The following is a 21,220-nucleotide window of genomic DNA, read 5'->3' as shown; positions in this document are numbered from 1 at the left end:
CCCCTCATGATAACATTTAGAGCTGATAACTTTGTTCACGCGTGAAGAGTTAACCTTGCTTTTCTCTCTTCCAGCCCCCAATTATACCAAAGGTTCTACACGATGGTGATACGCGGTGCTTTGATAACTATCCAGAGGATGACTGGCACCGACGACCACCTGTTGGCCGAGCAGATTCGGATCAGTTCGCAGACTTCTAGATAGCGCTGCCACAAAATTGTTTCGAAACCATGTTGCACGTTTGTGCAGAGGATGCCGTTAGACTTGCTTCTATGGCCAAGCCGGTTTGGATTAGTTCAAGAAATGGCCTGTAGGGGGCAGGAGCTTACTGGGCCAGGATTGTGCTACAGTGGATGTTCGTACCAGCAGCCAACACACTGAATACCAAGCTATTGCACTGCTGTTATCCAGGCAGAGATCACTGTGGACAAGCAGTGTTGACAAGCAGTGTTGACAAGCAGTGTTGACAAGCAGTGTGTACTGCTCGTCTGACTGCATACATGTAGGTCCATCAATTGAATTCCATGGATGGGACTTGTTACGTACGAATCACTACCCAGATTGTTGATTCCATGGAATGAAGCTGGCATTAGTGAGCAATCTGTTGTAATATATTTCTAATTGTTGATTTGGAAAAAAGTTCTTGTCAATCTGTTGTTGAATGTGGTGCGAGTTGGCAAGTTTTGGAAAGGAATGGTACTTGATTGACAGCAGGCCATGGTTTGTTGTATTTGGTATCTATGTCAAAGCAACTAGTAGTCCCTGCACAGGTTAACAGTAGCCAGCTTGCCTGTAACATCAGGAGGCCTGGTGTATTTTACACTGAAACTTGACACTATAAAGTCAGATTTACATTATCAAAAGATGGTAGTGTGCCAGCGAGTAATTAGACTGCAGTTCACTGGGCCAGAGCCTTCTAAGTGACAGCGGGGAAGTGCCCTGGTGGAAGCAGTCCTTCAACTAAGATCATGATCTGTTTTCAAAACTTGTCAACCTATTTTACATTGAGATAACGAGGTGGATAATGATGTATATTTCTCTGTGTTTAATACATGTGGCATTTTCATGTAAGCAGGCATTTGTTTGTTAGTGTAATTACAGGGTGGCCCAATAAACATGGCCCTGAAAAGACCGGTTTCATTCCTTATTGTCTGTGATGTCAACTTCAGGCCAGCAGCTTTTGGCAAGCAGCATCAACAGATCAACGCAACTGGTGACGACGTCATAATGTGGGCTCGCCAGTCATTCTGTTTTGATGCCCAATACGGCAGATTCTGTGGAATCAAGTGCCAGTTTTGTAATTTCTCTAACAAAAAATCTAACATCCCAGAAACATGGTGCACCTTGGCACATGGCAACAGAGACAGGCCACCCTGTAAATCCAAATGCTATTGTTAAAAATTTGATGGGCTAAGCTTGTTACTTGTACATCGTGTATGCAGCAGTATAGAGATATTCTCATCTTGTATGAAATGGTATCAGTTCATTTGTGGCTGAAATATCCTGCTTGTGGGTCAGAATTTCTAGGGCGAGTCAAGAACATAGCAATATTCAGGAATCACAGAAGTAGGTTGAATAGTTGAAACTTTTGGTGTTGTTCCGTATTTTTATGGAGTTGATGGAACCAGAAATCATGAGAAAGCTTGGGCAAATGTTGCTATATTTTCACTTAGTTATTGATGGTAAATTTTAAATTGTTAGCATGATAAATGTAACCAGGGAAAGTGACATTAGTCACATTATTATATTACTCTGAATTGCCAAAAGATGTAAATAGTCATGTATAAAAGTGCTATAGATTCATTGTTGGATAACAACAGACTAGATATAAATTTTGTGTGTTTTTAAAAAGGTTTTATATTTGACATGGTCGTTGTTAATGGCGATAAGCTTGTGATGGCAATGCGACTATGTTGTTGGTTGGCTTGCAGTTCATATGTTAGTTTGTCCGCCAGAGATCGTGCTAACAGACACCTTATACTGGGGTCACACGCCCATCAAATCAGGGATAAAGTCATAGAATCCAGGCATTTAAGTGTCAGAAAGTCAGTAGTTGCTGCATATCGTAACTCCAAATGCTATATGGTGGTAGATGAGACTGGTATCAAGACAAAGCGTGTGGCATTAGGAGAAATCCGACTCGTGCCTTGATTTGATGTGCAGGATCATGTATGTTTATATGGCTGCTGCGGTAATATTAAAGGAACTGAAAGCTCCAATCAGTCGCTGAGTTAAGGAGTGTTTTGACTCTTAAGTCCAAACTTTTCAGTTGCAGTTCAGCAGATAAAGTCTGATATATCTACAGTATAGTAGTGTTTGTATCATTTCTAGAGGCTAAAAATGTCTTGGTCTTCATCATGTGTTATACTCATTTCACGAGGAAATGGCACTGCACTCCAGTGCCTAAAATGGCACTGCACTCGGGGGCCTAAAATGGCACTGCACTCGGGGGCCTAAAATGGCACTGCACTCGGGGGCCTAAAATGGCACTGCGGTCGGGGGCCTAAAATGGCACTGCACTCGGGGGCCTAAAATGGCACTGCACTCGGGGGCCTAAAATGGCACTGCGGTCGGGGGGCCTAAAATGGCACTGCGGTCGGGGGGCCTAAAATGGCTGGGAAAAATTGGTGTGTTTCACAGGGCCTGTTTTTGGTAATGATTTTTTCCGACTTTTAAGTATTGACTTTGAAATTCCAGATGAAATACACAGTTAACAGTTTGTTCAAATGTTGCATTTTATGAGCAAATTCACCAAATATCAGAGTGTCATTTTCTTGTGAAATAGACTAGAGGCATTACTATTTATTTGTACCATTTGATGTCAAGACTCCAATTGGCCAATCGAGTTGTGTTAAAATTGGATAAATGTTTTAGAACTTTTTTACTTTTAAGTCAGATAGATATGCTACAGGGTGTCTACTGTAGGCATTTTCAGGTGGATTTGAAATGCTCATAGTTGTGTTTGAATTTGTTAATCTTTGTTTTGAAATTGAAAATGCTAAATAGAACTTTGCAAAATGTAGTTTAAGTTTGAGTGTTGGAATGATGTCGATATTAGTCTCAAAACAGTTAAGTCAACAATATGTTCTGAAGGAGGAGTGGCTTGGAAATGCAGACACTCATTAAATTTACAGAGGGGTTGGTTCTGGCATACATGTATGGTGGTACTGAGGGGTTGGTTCTGGCATACATGTATGGTGGTACTGAGGGGTTGGTTCTGGCATACATGTATGGTGGTACTGAGGGGTTGGTTCTGGCATACATGTATGGTGGTACTGAGGGGTTGGTTCTGGCATACATGTATGGTGGTACTGAGGGGTTGGTTCTGGCATACATGTATGGTGGTACAGAGGGGTTGGTTCTGGCATACATGTATGGTGGTACTGAGGGGTTGGTTCTGGCATACATGTATGGTGGTACAGAGGGGTTGGTTCTGGCATACATGTATGGTGGTACAGAGGGGTTGGTTCTGGCATACATGTATGGTGGTACAGAGGGGTTGGTTCTGGCATACATGTATGGTGGTACTGAGGGGTTGGTTCTGGCATACATGTATGGTGGTACTGAGGGGTTGGTTCTGGCATACATGTATGGTGGTACAGAGGGGTTGGTTCTGGCATACATGTATGGTGGTACAGAGGGGTTGGTTCTGGCATACATGTATGGTGGTACTGAGGGGTTGGTTCTGGCATACATGTATGGTGGTACTGAGGGGTTGGTTCTGGCATACATGTATGGTGGTACAGAGGGGTTGGTTCTGGCATACATGTATGGTGGTACAGAGGGGTTGGTTCTGGCTGCTGTATTGGCTACAGTGCCTGTGGTGGTGCAGTAACGAGGGTTCTACACCCCTGACAGATGTGGGTTCAAACCCCTGCTATGTCCCCCAACAGTTGTCTCTTTAGTTGTCCTTGCTAGTCATGTGTGATCGTTAGTATCATGTGCCATAACGAAAAAATACACTCGCTTCCCCAAAAACAACATTGGCCATGTGGAAAGTAGTCTATTTCTTTATTTCTAGCCTAAATAGGAGAGCCATGTTGATGAGAACTTTCAACTCAGATTCTCACACAAGGTGGCACCACTGTCCAGTTGACAGATTATGATAGAGAGGTTCAGAGAATGAAGGGGGGGACATTGGTCTATTATGTCGAGTCAACCCTCACAAGACAATGAATTGAAGCGGTATGAATATTTTAAAACACCTGGAAGTATTGAAATGTGATTGCAGTTTATAATGTTTATTCAATAGTTCTTGAGTCCTGGGACAGCTACTACCAATGTACAAGAACACTGTTTGGTCTAACAAGTTATTAATTTTGTAAAATCTATATGTATCCTTTGCCATAACATTCTGTTTTGATGTCCCGAGGCGAAAATATAAACAACTTTATACAGATTTTGGCCGCACTACTGAAGAAAATAGATTTAGTGTTAACCCTCCAGTGCTGTGTTATCAGTGTGTACCTTTTCTGAAAATCCTAAAACTATTTTATAACAAATTTATGTTTACATATCTTGCCATATTTTATTTCATTTTCCTTATACACTGATACACTGGATTCAATGAGAACCAGTCTCAAACAAAACCACTATCGTTTAAATGTTAGGCCTTTTGAAGGTCCTGTTTCTTTGTGAACTCTTCCACTCTTGCCCACAGGAAGTGGTAGTGTGCACAACTCTCCATAGGCGGAGCTGTAAGTTCAGGTCCAACACACGTTTAATTGTCTGAATTTAAAACTAGCTCCACTTGTGAGGAAGAGGAGACACTTCTGTTTCCATTAGAAAACTGCAAAAATATGTGAACTGTGTTGGACCTTCAAACAGGAAAGTGATGTAACTGTGAACATTACTCAAGTAACCTAATTCACTAACGATGTAGTTCAACCACCAGATGAGAATAATCTGGTATCAGTTAAAGAGTGACTCATATTTCAGAGTGATGGTGAACAAAGGTCAAAATAATTGTGAAAGGGTTGTTTTCATGGGCAAAGTGAAATACAATATCGCCATCTGGTGGGTGATGATAAGCTGCACCTCGCAGGTGCACTGTGATGCGTTAAATCGGACCACTTACGTCATTCGGAATACTAATCTGCTGGGATGACATTAAGCCTTTACATACATTGTTTATTTTACCAGAAATACTCAAGTTCTATAAAGCATTGCTATGCGGGTAAAATTGCTTTTTGCTTGAGTTGAATCAAGAATTACATCCATTTTACCATTTTGTGATAAAACCAAGAATGTTTTTGGAATTTCTTTGAAAAGCTGTAGGAATTTTGTAGATATTTTTGTTCATATTCATTTGCCTGATGCTTTGAAATTGATGAGACATTTAGTTCTTTGTTTGGGCAATGTCAGCTCAAAATACTGGGTCTGGTTTAGATTATAAGGGAGGCCCGAGGCAAGAGACTGGTGGGCCTGATTAAGTTATACTAAGTGGCCAATAGGCGTCTCAGCTATCACAGACTACATCGGCACTGTTCATGATGTATGAGACTACATGTCTTTCAAGAGCAAGTCAAACCAGCTCCTTCTCTTACTCAGCTTAGTGACCCTGAGAGCTAACTTGGTCCCTATAGTTCTGCCTTTACTTTCTCAAGACAAAACTCTTCATATCAGCGATGGGAGAGCAAATCTGTTGTCTGATATCCAGCTTTATTAGAGTACTCTGTGTCCGATTATGAGAATTAAAGTCTCCTGCAGAGAATGTACTGAAAGAGAGCTGTGGTCTAGTTGTTGTGTTACCACTGTTGGTTATTCAAGAGATGTTTATGGGTGACACGGTCTGTCATGCTGTAGGGTAAATATAATAAAAGGTCTTATGCAGAAACATGCTAAGTACACTTCTTATACCAATTCAGCCAACTGCGGAACACAGTGAACAATGTCACGTGTCGATACACCCATTGACCATGTTACTTCACAGGGACACTTCAACTCTAAACCTCTTCAAACAAGGCTCAGTGTTCAAAGCAAGTTACTGCATTAGACTCTTAAAATAGGGGGAGTGGTTCACAAACATACCAGACTTACACTCAAGATAATGTTTTATGATTTTCGACAAAATGCAGGCAATACTTCTTACCTCTCGTTCAATCAGTCTTTCAAATCTTTCAAATGAATTTATTTGAAAGACTCGGGTTGAATTGAATACACCTGTACAGAGAACTGTTGCTGCCAACCAACAGGAAAGCATAAGCTAATTTATGGCACATTATGGTACATTCACTGAACATTTAAAAAGAACTTGCAGCTGCACTAAATGGCAGCTCCTATTTTGTGTGTTTCTGAACCACCCTGTATAGATGGAACAAATGGCCCTGGCCCTTGAGACGGGTACGTGTTCTGACCCGATCGGTCCAGCCTGGTCTGCTCCCAGTGGGAGACAGGCTTTTACATTGTAGACGGCATTTCATAATGTTAATACTAAGGGTGTGCTGCACATTAACAATAAAGCTTATAATTTTACGGAAATAATTAGCTTTCTTGACTTCTTAAATCAGCCTTCTTTAGGTGGCTTATCCAGTTCACTTAAAGCTGAAGTGTAGGTACCCCAGGTGGCTGGGCGTAGGGACCAGGTGTAGGGACCCCAGGTGGCTGGGCCGAGTTCAGAAAGAAGGCTTCTGGAGGTACATCTCACGTGTTTCTCACCAAGATGGGTAACCTCGAGGCAAGGAATACCAGCGTTCTGAGGTATTGACAGTGCATTCACTGTATGCACGGCTCGCCTCGGGTCAATCAACGAGGCCTCCTCGACCCTCCGCTGCGCGGTGGACAGGGTCGAGGTTACTTGGACTATCATTACTTCGGCTTCTTTCTTCGTCACCATCAGGTGCTGATATCTAAGCTAAGAAAATAGAACCTATATCTTGACTATGGCGTACGTTTTCGTGAGAATACAACTAGACTGGCACTGGGACCCCCCCCCCCCCCCGAATCCCCTGCCCGCTTCACGCAACAACCATGAAAATGATGTACTAGCAGGCATCATTTACTTGGCCCTATTGTAGGCCTATCATGATTACGGGATTTCATTTGATAGATAAAAATTATTATTAAACAATCCTGCTGTTAATAGCACGTGATAATGTTTACTGCAGCCTAAATATAGAAATAGACATGACACGTGGTATTCACAATGACATGCTTTGCTCAATCGGCATCGACTCGGATCTCTCCCACCAGGGCTCACAAAGCAGCACTACTGTCCTCTGCCGGAATGCGTGAGAACGATTCCGACCGACACTCAATTGCGCGGCGGCTCTCAATTTCTGTATACAAACCAAGCCTACCTTAGAGGTTTATCTGCCGTCAGCAAAACATTGGATAGGTCCTGTTTATAACATTGGATAGGTCCTGTTTATGAATAACGCACTTCAAAAGTATCCAAAACATGAATAAGAGTAATCCAACAAGAGCAGCCCAGCCGACACACACGCGTAATACACGTGGTGATCAGTGCGCAAAAATCATAGCAGGTCTACTCTTATTTTTCGTACTATGGATTGCGGCACACCTGCCTGTGGCGCGCAGATAGTCCGATGGAGGTATTGCCTAACAGTAATTATAAGGACAGGTGTCTGGCACGCGGGAAGGAGTAGGGCTAGATCCAAAGATACTCGGCCCCCTTTGTTGACATCGGCTATTTTAAGAAAAGCACATGGTAACTCCTTACCCACAATACATTGCGGACAAACATTACCACGTGTTTTTTTTTAGTTGTGGTTGTTGTGAATTATCCGCCACGAGGGCCGTCCCCTTCCGACTGACAATTTTCCACCAGTCCAACTATTGCATATAAGTATATCTATATGTGGAGCTTTACAAGTACATTTTATCAAAAAACTTCTTATACAAAACCTTTACCGCAATGTATTGTGGGTAAAGAGTTACCATGTGCTTTTCTTAAAATAGCCGATGTCAACAAAAGTAGTAGAACAGATCGCAAGACTTAGTTTTTGGCCTTGCATTAAGTTCTTCTTGTCCTGGTTTCCAGTGATTTTGTATATTTTACCATGAGTAACGGGTGCGAGAGTAACTTTTACGCAAGGAAGTCAATGGGGTAACCCGGTGTAATGTTTTTGAGTGTTTCTGTTTTTGAGTGTTTCCCCTCATTGCTTGGGAACGCTCAAAAATAGATTGACGAGTATTTCTGTGTATCCCCCCTATTGAAAAGTCATGGTCTCTCTAGCTGCCTATTGTTTGGAAACACTGAAACATGGGGAACAACCACAGATGTTACACCGGCCGCGAATTTATAATTCCCAACTGAACTGACGCTTAGAATAATTCTCGGAGTTTGATTGGCTGATCATGGTCACGTGGTGTAGCCTTAACCGCGCACACTTCTTCATCGATCTGGAGGCAACCTTTGGCGTGGGTTCGAATCCGCCATTGGGATATTTTTTTCTTTTTCTTTTTTGCTTTCATTTATATCTTATATCATGTATGATAATTTTTAACATGCATTTTCATTTTCAGATTGTATCAATTTCATACTACTAATTTCAAATAAAATCTTTTCTCAGCCTATTCTATTAGGCCTATTTGATAATACAGATGCCTCAGCTCTGTTACTGGTTAGACAGGACATCCACTCCATGAAGGACAATCATCATAATGTCCTCAGTCATCTGGAACACCTCTCCATAGAGGAGAGCACATTCAGTTCCAAGGCGGAGGCCGTTGAAGGATGTTTGATAATATCGGGATTTTTAATTATTTTGTTTGCATATGAATTCTGGTGGGGTGGTTGTTCCATTGTCTTTTTCAAAGACAAGGCATCCATAATATTTAAGTCCCAATGCTTTGCTGTAATCCTTAATTCCCGCTTTGTCCTTCATGAACAATAATCTTACGCAGCATTTTTTAACAAGATGAAACAGTGAAAACCTTTTTAAAAAGATGAAATGTAAGAAAAAAGAAAAAAAATGTTTTGAAATATTTTTTTTCCCTCGAACCCCAAGCTTCTGTACTACTTGACAACATCACAACAAGGAGTACATTTGGGTCATGTGCGTATGTAAATTGGCTGTACTGTTGACCAATCAGAAAGCTCGAAATATATCTTATGACTATCCTGTTTTTGTAATTGAATTGTAAATTCGCAACCTGGCCAGTTACTTTAAGATGGAATCAGCCTAATTATTTGCAGATGCAAACACAGGTGTGTATGACACAAGGATGAGGATACGACTCGACTCTGGATTTTGGAGGATATATATAAAACGGTAAAATTATAGGCAGGCGTTAAGGTGACTCCGTGACAAACACCTTCCTCATACAAGTGTGAATACTGCCGTTGGACTGTTAGATATGAGAGAAACCTATCGGTGAATTCATGAAACTTAATCTAGCCCACCCGGCTCTTTCCTTTCCCGGCCTTACAACCAATTAGTTACCATAACAGACCAGTTTATATCGACAGGTGAAATAAAAGAACTCCAATCAAACATATCAATTGATTTATTGTTGTCAAGGCAACCATCGTAATTGAAAAATCCACATATAACAAAGACCATAATATATGGAGCTGAGTGTGAATGCAACAAATGACTCTTCTAAAGATGAATAACCGTTTCTCACGCACTTATTGTAATTTTCACCAGTTATCCCAGGGCACATGCATATGTTTGAAATCAGAAAACTACGGTGGTCCTCCTCCCCTTCAGCAATGGAATGGCCCCCTTTTTTCCATCCTCAGTGATTTAGCGATCTCAACACACTGCGGGTCAAGATGCCTTATCTCAAGGATTGCCAACTACATTTTGACACAACCAGGAGGAGAAAACTCCATTCGGCAAGGGAAGCCTCTTTCGACCGGGTGACTCTAGATCTACAAGTGAAATACACAAAGTAAATATGTAATAAGAATGGCAATATCGCCATAAATTAAGACAGAAATACTTCAACTACACAAAATACACATGTACATGAATGATATAATCAGCATTGACTCTACCAGATCAAATGGTTTCGTCGTGATGGACGGATATTTATTTCACTACCTTGAAGTACACCGTTTATAAAGTTGGAGTGTAATTTGTAGACTTGTGCCAGTGATATCAAAGATTGATACTTTCGCTGATACCAGTAAGAGTATGTGAAAGGTGTTATGGTTTGCTATATAAATGTAGTCTACAATACATGTAGGCCTGAGCCTAACTGAAGGTGTGGTACAAAATGTTTCAGTATAAAGGGAGACTACCGACAGGCAGCTTGATGGGCCAGATAATATTCATGATATTACCAATTGGCGCATCTTATTATCTCACTCACTTTCCTCGCCAATTTCAAAGCAGGCCCATGCAGTACCCAACTGTGCACATCAGTCACATTACCCATTATGTACAAATTATATACCACCAATCGGACCCTCCAACTACAGCCTTTTGTTCCCCTCAGAATAACACAGGACAATGGTGAGAATATAAATCTACATCGACATGTATTATTGCCAACAAACCGATAACAATAGATTAACAACAACAAACAATGCTTTGATCACAGTTTCTGCATCAAGATCAATAAAATGTTTGTAACAAAACAATCCTACAGGGAAATCAGTTTGGTTTGTCAGGGCAGAGTAATCAATTTTGTTTCTTCTCATCACCCTCACTGCATATCTCTTCTTTTTATGACAGCCATGATCTCTTGCTTTTTGAAGACATACCTGACTTGTATCGCAGGTCACTGCAAGGCACTTATTTGAGGGGCGCTCAACACATTAATAGCAACAAGACCCAAAAGCTTGTTACATGGAAAGACAACCTGTGGGTAGACACTATTGTGAATGATAACAAGGTGTCTGCCAAAGGGAGGTTGTCACTAATTGAAGTTAACCATACTTATATCTGAGTAATAAGAATGTTCTGAAAAACACATGAGTGTATGTCTTTACACCGACCGTTCCTCGCATCGGGGCTCTCCGACCTGCCTTTGCTGCTCTCCTGTGAAGATCGTATCCAGCTGCGTGGAAGAAACCGACCGCGATGGCGTCGCCGTCTCAGGCACTTTATAGATATCAACCACCGACTGTCCCTGAATCTTTATGGCAAAACAATACGTGACAAGCAACTGGAGAAAGTTGGCAGTGATGGACAGCGGGCAGTAATAACGGAACACGTTACTTTGTTCGTTAAGTTTATCCTGGACCTGTCCCAGACATGGGCGTTTGTAGATCCATTGGTTTATCAAAGATCTCTTGGTCGTAGATGACCTGGTCCATAATCGGCAATGATCTGTCCGTTCAGCTGTCTTAGTGTATGAACAGTTACAAGAGCTAGGGTACGGAGGGTCATTTTTAAGGTCCATCCAGTCATGGCGGTGCGTCACGCCGCAACATCTAAACCGCGTCTGAATCCCATCCATACATGACTTGGCAGTTTCTGCCGCAGTATAATTCTTCATGACAGTAAGCTTGAGGTATGTTTGTAACGTCCCATCATACACCTGTGCTCGGTGGATGGATGCGAATGCGGCACAGATGATCTGGAGTATCGTACCAAACAGAGTCACAGCGAAAAATGTCCGCAGTTTCTCCTGGTTTTTCTGGCGCGATGTCGTAACGCATGTGGCGATTCCAAGTCCAAGAAATGTGAGTGAAGATGCAAATCCAAGCCATATTTCTATCGAGTAAAAGTGGAGGTAGTCACATGACGTTATCTGCATCACGATCAGCCATATGGTGAGAGCGAGGAAGAGTGTTCCATTGAGGAGGAGAAGCGTGAGGTAGATGAGAGTGATGAGACGAAGTGACTGCTCTCGGTCCTTCTTGCTGCTCCAGATGTTAGAGGCTAGTATGGACATGATCACAGGTGGTCCTCCTCACGCCATGATGTGGTCTGCAGTGGAACAGAGACAGTGTTATTGTCATTTAGCAAGGCATTCGTCTCGACTATAACTGTGGGGCTTTGGGCAAGTCACTTAGTGACAAGTCTCTCTTATTGATGCAACGCCTTAAGTTTCTTGTCTCTCTGATGTCATCCTGAACCTCAGGCCAACACTCGGCACTAACGACCGAGCTTATGTAACGTGTGCGAGGAGAGGAGGATGGCTCAGAAGACTGACTCTGGATTTTCGAGGATGTTCTTATGTATGTGACTGACAAATAGTGAGGCCTTGAGAAAGTCACTTGTCTCTCTTATGGAATTGTGGGCTTGGGCACGACCATTGACTCTCTCTGGCAAATGCAATGAGTATGCCTACAACATACATTGATACCACCCATACCTGTGGCCTACCTATGCTGCCTACATATGATCATTAAATGAATGTAAGAGATTGTTTGAGAGTTAATTGGCATTGTTTGGCTTTGCCAACACAATAACATAATTTATTAACTCCTCTGCCTAAAATAATCCTTACCTTTATCACTCTAAGAATTCCATGTTAGACTAGAAATTGGTTCTTCATTGATGTAAAAGCCACAATAAACGCGAGAGATGTACACATCTAAACATTCTAATCCTTTCTCCACATGATCAATACCAATATAATGGTTTCCTGTCCACTGCACATAACTGATATCAATATCAACATTTGTTGTATCAAATTAGGTCAGGTTACCATGGTGATATATCAATAGACTTGTGAAAGAGATATAGGCACAATGGTATTCAGGCACAATAGAGTCGACAGCGGGATATTTGAATTTACAGCTTTTCACTACCAATTAACAGGTGTAATTGGTAGTAGAAATGTGATATGGTCACAAAAATTGGTTGTGACATGGATTGTTCTACAAGTGTGGTTGTGACATTGATTGTTCTAGAAGTGTGGTTGTGACATGGATTGTTCTGCAAGTGTGGTTGTGACATTGATTGTTCTACAAGTGTGGTTGTGACATGGATTGTTCTACAAGTGTGGTTGTGACATGGATTTTTCTACAAGTGTGGTTGTGACATGGATTGTTCTACAAGTGTGGTTGTGACATGGATTGCTCTACAAGTGTGGTTGTGACATGGATTGTTCTACAAGTGTGGTTGTGACATGGATTGTTCTACAAGTGTGGTTGTGACATGGATTGTTCTACAAGTGTGGTTGTGACATTGATTGTTCTACAAGTGTGGTTGTGACATGGATTGTTCTACAAGTGTGGTTGTGACATGGATTGTTCTACAAGTGTGGTTGTGACCTGGATTGTTCTACAAGTGTGGTTGTGACCTGGATTGTTCTACAAGTGTGGTTGTGACAAGGATTGTTCTTCAAGTGTGGTTGTGACATGGATTGTTCTACAAGTGTGGTTGTGACATGGATTGCTCTACAAGTGTGGTTGTGACATGGATTGTTCTACAAGTGTGGTTGTGACATGGATTGTTCTACAAGCGTGGTTGTGACATTGATTGCTCTACAAGTGTGGTTGTGACATGGATTGTTCTACAAGTGTGGTTGTGACATGGATTGTTCTACAAGTGTGGTTGTGACATGGATTGTTCTACAAGTGTGGTTGTGACATGGATTGTTCTACAAGTGTGGTTGTGACATGGATTGTTCTATAAGCTCAGTTGTGATATTGATTATTCTACAGGGACCAGTTGTTCAAAACATATTTTGTCACTAACGCTGATGTGAACTTAACTCACCGTTATCTTCTTCAGCCACCCAGGCCCTGGTCTGTTGTGACTTTGGCCGATATCAGCAAATGCCTTAACTTCAATTTTGTACAGAAAGGCCTAGTGTAAACATACATGGAGTTTTAGATAAAAGCATTTTCTAGTCTTTAATATATCACCCAATGACTGTGACATGAGCCTAGCTGTGACATTGCCTGTACTACAAGTCAGCTGGTTGTGACATCGATTGTCCTACAAGTCTGGTTGTGACATTAATTGTTCTCTGTTGTGACATTGACTCTACTGAAAGTCGGTATGGATGTAACATTGGCTGTTCTACAAATTAGGTTGCGACATCGACTGTTCTGCCAGCCTTGCTGTAACATTGACTGTTCTGCCAGCCTTGCTGTAACATTGACTGTTCTGCCAGCCTTGCTGTAACATTGACTGTTCTGCCAGCCTTGCTGTAACATTGACTGTTCTGCCAGCCTTGCTGTAACATTGACTGTTCTGCCAGCCTTGCTGTAACATTGACTGTTCTGCCAGCCTTGCTGTAACATTGACTGTTCTGCCAGCCTTGCTGTAACATTGACTGTTCTGCCAGCCTTGCTGTAACATTGACTGTTCTGCCAGCCTTGCTGTAACATTGACTGTTCTGCCAGCCTTGCTGTAACATTGACTGTTCTGCCAGCCTTGCTGTAACATTGACTGTTCTGCCAGCCTTGCTGTAACATTGGCTGTTCTGCAAGCCTTGCTGTAACATTGACTGTTCTGCCAGCCTTGCTGTAACATTGACTGTTCTGCCAGCCTTGCTGTAACATTGGCTGTTCTGCCAGCCTTGCTGTAACATTGACTGTTCTGCCAGCCTTGCTGTAACATTGACTGTTCTGCCAGCCTTGCTGTAACATTGACTGTTCTGCCAGCCTTGCTGTAACATTGACTGTTCTGCCAGCCTTGCTGTAACATTGACTGTTCTGCCAGCCTTGCTGTAACATTGGCTGTTCTGCAAGCCTTGCTGTAACATTGACTGTTCTGCCAGCCTTGCTGTAACATTGACTGTTCTGCCAGCCTTGCTGTAACATTGGCTGTTCTGCAAGCCTTGCTGTAACATTGACTGTTCTGCCAGCCTTGCTGTAACATTGACTGTTCTGCCAGCCTTGCTGTAACATTGACTGTTCTGCCAGCCTTGCTGTAACATTGACTGTTCTGCCAGCCTTGCTGTAACATTGACTGTTCTGCCAGCCTTGCTGTAACATTGGCTGTTCTGCAAGCCTTGCTGTAACATTGACTGTTCTGCCAGCCTTGCTGTAACATTGACTGTTCTGCCAGCCTTGCTGTAACATTGACTGTTCTGCCAGCCTTGCTGTAACATTGACTGTTCTGCCAGCCTTGCTGTAACATTGACTGTTCTGCCAGCCTTGCTGTAACATTGACTGTTCTGCCAGCCTTGCTGTAACATTGACTGTTCTACACAAATGATTGTTCTACTAGTCTGGTGTGACACTGGGTGATATGAATAAAGACTAGCAAACGCTTTTATCTAAAACTCCATGTACATTTACACTAGGTCTTCCTGTACAAAACTGGAGTAAAAGCATTTGCTAGTCTTTATTCATATCACCCAATGTCATGGCTACACTCCATATGAGAGTTCTGACTGCCTTGTTGTGACATGTTTTGAGATGAAACTCACATGATGACAGGAAAGGAACAAATATGAGTACCGAGGAAGTGGACTAAGAATCCTCTCCACTTCGCCACTCAGTAGATTGTCTGTGATTTACATGAATAAACAAATGTGATTTTGAACAACTGATATTCATTATTTTAATAATTCTTTAAATGAATATACATGAAATGTACACAACACACCGAACATGTGACGTTCAGCTGTGAACGTGCAGGGAATACCAGTTCTGGGTATCTCGGGCTGGCAACAAGTTCTGTTGTTGAAGTATCTCACTGATTGTAGGTTGTCCACAGGTGTCTGCACAAACCATGCACAGCCTAACTGACGTATTAAGCAGATATAAGCATCGACATTTCATGCACCAAAAACTAAATGTTAAACATCGGTGTGAATAAATGTCGATGTTATCACCAAGCCAGCCAGTTGTACTGATAGGAAAACAACATCTATCAATGATTCAACTCCCCTCTTCAAAGTTAGCCAGGAGAGAACATTCCTTTCTGCAGTCAGCAATCACCTTGTTCCTGGATTTGATATGGCTCCACATTTTCAATACTAGTGACACATGGTGGTGATTATTTTAACTGCTGGAGTCCTTCAAATGGCATCCCTGACTTATGAGAGTCTGTTCTAGGGGTAGAATGGGCTAGTAATAGAATGCTCCAAATGCAGCTGCCACGCAAAATAATGAATCCTGAAATGAAAGAACAATTTCATGAACCTGCTGACTTATTCACAACCGCTGACGACATATCCGGATGCCGTTAGCAACATCGACGATCAGCAATGATCAAGTCATTTCCAGCTGAAGTCTTGTAGTGGACAGACGAAAATTTGAAGAACACTGATTTTCGAACGTAACTTGTGAAAATGAAACTGTTGGTCATTAGTACTGTTAATCATTAGAACTGGCCCTTCTGACAGAAATATGCCTCTAATTAACAGCTGTATCTATCCATTTCTGCGGTCAAATTAAACGCTTTTCAGGACGAGAAAAAATGAAAAACACTCTAAACATCGGAGATGCCTGTAAGATGCACTTCATGGAGTGCAAGATCTTGCTTACTCAAATGAAAGCATTAGAGCAAGCGGAGTCACAACTCACAGAGTAAAGATAATAAAGAAAAGCTCTGAAGAACAACTGAATATCTGAACATATCTGGAGTGACAGTCCAACGGGAAGATGACTTACATTCATGAAAATATCTTGTGCATAATTATCCGTGTCGGAATCCCAGAAACACCGGCAACCCATTCTGTAATGCAACAATAACTGTTATACTGGGAGAAAACCTATATAACATCTCACAATCAATCATGGTGAAGAAGTTGTACCATACTTCCTGAATTGCAATGTTCCTGATAATGAGGGTTTCAAGTACTATGTTGTCCCTGTCTGAGTGACCTGGCCGTCTCATTATACAAAGAAGTAAACAGCGAAACAAATTCCCACATCTTTGCTTGGGGACAAAGGTTTGCCCTTCATCAACTTGTTGAATAAATATTGAAAGCTACGAGTCAACAAGAGTGTTCATCAGCTCTATGAACAATAAATGGGCCATTTTTCATGAATTTAGGAAGAAACTTGGGCCGTCAGAGTCGCTCTCTCCGACTGGCAATCAAACCAACAACCACAGAGCTGACAGGGTTAAGAAGATCTGCCATTCTGCTGCACCGCTCAGACATAATCCTTTGCACAGTGTACAAAGTTGGAAAGGCCTCTTGTTTCAGGCATATTTTTGCCCTGATGTGATGACTTACTTGACACCCTCTCCTCGTTGTTCACCGATCACCACTTGGACGACAAACTTGTAACGATCATAACCCATATCTGAAACATCAACCAAGCTGATCATAACCCATATCTGAAACATCAACCAAGCTGATCCTAACCCATGTCTGAAACATCAACCAAGCTGATCATAACCCATATCTGAAACATCAACCAAGTGTTGTGCCACTTGTATTGCAAACCATGTTCTGATAATCATCATCGCTGTGATGGCGTTCACAACATTGGGAGGTTTTTTTCCACAGTTTTGAAGTAGACTCTATGTGCTGTAACACTCACTGCCTTATTGGGTTCGATATGCAGTATACCATTTCGTGTCATGTAGGGGTAGACAACTTTTCACGGGACTCAGTAGGCCCCTATATAAGCCATTTATGTGACTCCAAAGCTTTACCTTTTAATTTCGTTTTGATTTCATCTGATATTGTTTTGGCCCATTCAGTGGCTTCTTCTCCATTGTATTCCTTCTCGGTGAGATGTTCTAATAAAGCGTGGTGGATGACTTCTTTCACCAACACTGGACGGAACCTGGTGAGAAAAAGGTAATGTGTGTCAGTGTAGTCTTAAACTCTGCCAAAAAAACCAGAGGCAATTCAGCAAACCAAGCTTTAAAAGTTTCACCACAATCAGTAGTCCAAAATTAGTCAATGGTTAACACTGTTGGCATGAGCACTCTTGGGTTATATCACAAAATACTCAATGTGATCACCTCGCTTCATGGACCATCCGGAAGCTTTTTAACAGTCCAGCACTCCACTATATGCACATTTTTCACTGAATGCATGCTACATGTCACGATATGCATGGTACATACACAGTGTGCACGTATTGTTTGTGTGTACAGTACAGTGACAGTGTGCAGTGTATCGACAGTACAGTGTCACTGTCAGTGTCAGTGGATATGATCACGGTGTACTCGCCAAATAAACGACAGACTCAACAGCAAATGCCACTCACTTATGTTGGAAGTTTGGCCGTATGATGTAAGTATTACTTGGCTGCACTTCTTCCTCCGTCATTCTGATTAATCGATCAGTCGTTCGATGCCTTAGTTTTGGTAGAAATTCCGTTTGTAAAGCTGTAAATAGCCGAACATAAACATTCGCCTGACAACGGGGTCAAGGTCAGTTTGCATTCTCGCGTCAATGGTGATCTTTAGGTCTCGTTAGGGAGTTTTTCCAAAATGTACGCGATGATGAAGTACGCCATTAACAGGACGTACCGCGTTTCCAAAGTGAATGCATGAGGACAACCCATTTGTGTCGTATATCACTGGAAACGCCCGATTCCCCTGATTCTGCAGGATGTTAAATCGGGCATTTTATTTCTTTAAATAAATCATAAGCGTCGCATTTGCTCCTAGCTCTGTTCACCATCCCAAATCACGAAAACCCCCAAATATTATACATTTCTTCCTGAATAATTCTTACAGAGACCATTCTCCCATGAAAGACAGTTGCTTACGCTATACAAAAATCAAAAAAAATTGAGGGTCAACCATTGAACTTTTGAGATATGTTGAATTTTGCACAAATCAGCGAAAAACGCACCACCTGGCACTGGACGGCATTTCAACACGGGGCCGACGCACATCCCAAGTTCAGTGTACACATACGTCGGCAACGACAGTATAAATGCGTAGTTTCTTGTTAGTCGCCTATTGAGTAGCGCTCTAGGTTTCAGAAACTCCAAAAAAACATGTCTTTGCCAAAACAACTGCTGAATCAACGCTGACATACTGTAAGGACCGAGAAATCAATGATTTTAGGAACTACGGTTAGGGCTTGGCCGCGCATGAATAACAAAAACAACTCCCTGATGAGACCTTAGCGAATATGTTGTCAAGTCACACTCGACCTACAAATTCAAATTCAAGTTCAAATTCTTTTATTACACTAAAAACGCCCACTAGGGGCCAACGGTAACATACAATAATTACAAAATATATCATAAGAAATTACAGGGTATACAAAATAAGCTCACAACTATTTAAAGATAAAATCATAGTAATGCCAATGGAATCCAGGGCAATACAGAGTTACGCTGTTTAAAGAACTCATTGATTATCTCAGCAGAGGGAGGTGAAGGATTTTCCAGATATATTTTAGTCAGATCCGACACAGACAGAAAATGGAGACTACTTGTATCATAACTGGCATTGAGCTTTGCCCTTAAAGAGGCATATATAGGGCATGTCGCAAGGAAGTGAGAAACATCTTCAACCTCCCCTGACTTACAAACCTCACATACTCTTTGTTGTCTATCTAGACCACAGTGTCTCCCAGTTTCAATTCTTAGACAATGGGCTTCAAGCCTTAATTTTGTGATACAAGCCCTGTGCTTCACGGATTTAATAGCATTTAAATATGTTTGAAGTTCAAATTTGACATTAAGGTTCTTATATACATCAAGTTTTCTATTCGTTACAATTTCACCAAAAAGTTCTTGTTGATAGGACTTCTGCAAAGTTTGATGAAACTTCTTTTTAAATCACGAAAATGTATGTACATGTATACAGAATGTACACGGACCCTGTCGCCGATTTAATTGTGTCCTGAGCCCGCTCCTGGCTCCCCTGCCGTTGGCAATCGATACTACATAGTACGCACATGAAACGTCGCCACAGGAGTAATGCCGCGAGAATTTGCAAAGGTACTGGAATGATAAGGTTAGATCATAACGATCGTTAAGACCATGTTTGGGGTTCATGGAATATCTCGTCCCCCGTATCCTCCCTGAAAAGGGGGAAAATTTCCACCCTATGACGGGTAATTTTTTATTTTAATTAATCGCGTAGTTCCATTTTCTTAGCTCAGATGGCAGAACCTGTCAGCTGGACAAGAAAAGATATCAGAGCGAAAGTGAATACCAGTACAATTCTGTTTTCCACCCCAACGGGCCTGTTTATTTTACCGTCGCTCTGTATTGTTACCTCGAGAAATGGCCTTCGGTCAATGAGACAGAAGTGCACCATAGACCTATCTCTTCTGGACGTGCCCTCCCCTTCATAGCTCCCCACGTTGCCAGAGCGTGTACCAGCGAGAGATAGAGTGTGCCATCCCCCTTCACTGTGCGTACTCTGTCTGATCTAGATGTGTACTCTCCCAACGTAGTGCACCATGTTTCTACAGGGTCGACCTTGTCTCCACCCTTAGGAAAAATGAGTCTCATTTTCACCTGGTGAATACCTGATCATTTTCATAAAGGGATTGCATGAAATCAGAACATGAGACCTGAAGAGACAGCAGATACTGCAACAATCGTACCATAACATACTGTCACAACCGGACCTGATCGATAGGAGATGCTGGCACAACCAGACCTGATGAGATTGCAGATGCTGCCACAACCAGACCTTGATCATGAAAATCGGAGAGATTTGTATGTATCCAATTAACCAACTTATGTCTTACACTATCCGAAGACAGTTACAACCCTGGAGGAGACACTACAAGTTGTATTTTGCTTCATGATTACATGACCGGAGACTGACCCACAGATTACCAGCTCAAAGTCAGCAAGTGGGATCTGATATATTGAACCAGTTGACACTCAATATAAGAACATGGTCAACCGAATTCTCCGTCTCATCCTAGAATCGTAGATGTAGATCTTTACACAACAGCTCGACCCTGCTACAGAGAAGACAGTTATAATGTATGTCTTCGATCTTCAGATTGAGTCTTGTGTGTTTGAAAGATTCTTGTGTTGATTGGCAACTCTGTCTCCCACCTTCCCAACATTATTGTGTTATAGCCAGACTATCATTGTGCAATTGGGTTACAACCTTGCCTACCTGAGGGTGAGACACCTCGACGTGACCACAGAGAAGACAGTTCACAGCCTTGCTTTTGACTACCCTTGGATGGTTGCCCTTCGCCATGTCCCACCATCTTCCAGGGTCTCACTGAGAGACTTGCGGAGAAGAAAGGGTAACCTAATTGGATAATCTAATCGAAATAATGTTAGACCAAATTCCAGGGCGGCCCTATAGTCTCCAGGCCCATCCTGTTCTTGGCGCAACTTGGCCGATATCGCACCGATGAGCAAAACGACATTGAGCCAATATCGGCTGCCAGCATCGGCCCGATGTCGTGGCTAACCTTGGGCCGATATTGGCCCGACATGTTCTTTCTAGCTTGTTACATCATCCCATCTTATAAGAAAATCAACCCAAGA

General features: G+C 42.0%; 3 protein-coding genes across 3 annotated transcripts in view; 1 reads left to right on the top strand and 2 right to left on the bottom strand.

Moving 5' to 3' along the window:
- The window catches only part of LOC135494267 (cAMP-dependent protein kinase catalytic subunit 3-like), a 38,947-nt gene extending 32,464 nt beyond the window's left edge, over positions 1 to 6,483 (top strand). Inside the window, exon 8 of the mRNA XM_064782172.1 lies at positions 75 to 6,483. Coding sequence (XP_064638242.1) covers positions 75 to 200 — 126 coding nt within the window. The 3' untranslated portion in view covers positions 201 to 6,483. The remainder of the gene's footprint in view (positions 1 to 74) is intronic.
- A 2,970-nt stretch (positions 6,484 to 9,453) lies between these two features.
- LOC135495122 (CD151 antigen-like) lies at positions 9,454 to 12,507 on the bottom strand. The gene is made up of 2 exons (XM_064783544.1): positions 12,373 to 12,507; positions 9,454 to 11,849 (listed from the first exon to the last, which is right to left on the bottom strand). Exon 2 carries the CDS (start codon positions 11,812 to 11,814, stop codon positions 10,903 to 10,905), a length of 912 nt encoding a protein of 303 aa, XP_064639614.1. The 5' UTR covers positions 11,815 to 11,849; positions 12,373 to 12,507; the 3' UTR covers positions 9,454 to 10,902.
- Positions 12,508 to 15,361: 2,854 nt separating this feature from the next.
- On the bottom strand, positions 15,362 to 18,159 carry LOC135494784 (dynein light chain Tctex-type protein 2B-like). Its single transcript, XM_064783062.1, has 5 exons — positions 17,999 to 18,159; positions 17,436 to 17,569; positions 17,011 to 17,080; positions 16,442 to 16,505; positions 15,362 to 15,943 (listed from the first exon to the last, which is right to left on the bottom strand). Exons 1-5 carry the CDS (start codon positions 18,058 to 18,060, stop codon positions 15,896 to 15,898), a joined length of 378 nt encoding a protein of 125 aa, XP_064639132.1. The 5' UTR covers positions 18,061 to 18,159; the 3' UTR covers positions 15,362 to 15,895.
- Between the last annotated feature and the right edge of the window lie 3,061 nt (positions 18,160 to 21,220).

Source organism: Lineus longissimus, chromosome 10 (assembly GCF_910592395.1).
Source record: "Lineus longissimus chromosome 10, tnLinLong1.2, whole genome shotgun sequence".
Taxonomy (NCBI): domain Eukaryota; kingdom Metazoa; phylum Nemertea; class Pilidiophora; order Heteronemertea; family Lineidae; genus Lineus; species Lineus longissimus.
Note: the sequence above shows the minus strand (reverse complement) of the source record. Positions and strands in the feature narration are given on the sequence as shown.

Coding starts and splice junctions, on each gene's coding strand:
- LOC135495122 (XM_064783544.1), bottom strand. CDS start 11,814: ATGTCCATACTAGCCTCTAACATCTGGAGCAGCAAGAAGGACCGAGAG.
- LOC135494784 (XM_064783062.1), bottom strand. CDS start 18,060: ATGACGGAGGAAGAAGTGCAGCCAAGTAATACTTACATCATACGGCCA. Junction 17,570..17,998: donor CGGCCAAACTTCCAACATAA/GTGAGTGGCATT, acceptor TTTTCTCACCAG/GTTCCGTCCAGTGTTGGTGA. Junction 16,506..17,010: donor CAACGAGGAGAGGGTGTCAA/GTAAGTCATCAC, acceptor GTTGCATTACAG/AATGGGTTGCCGGTGTTTCT.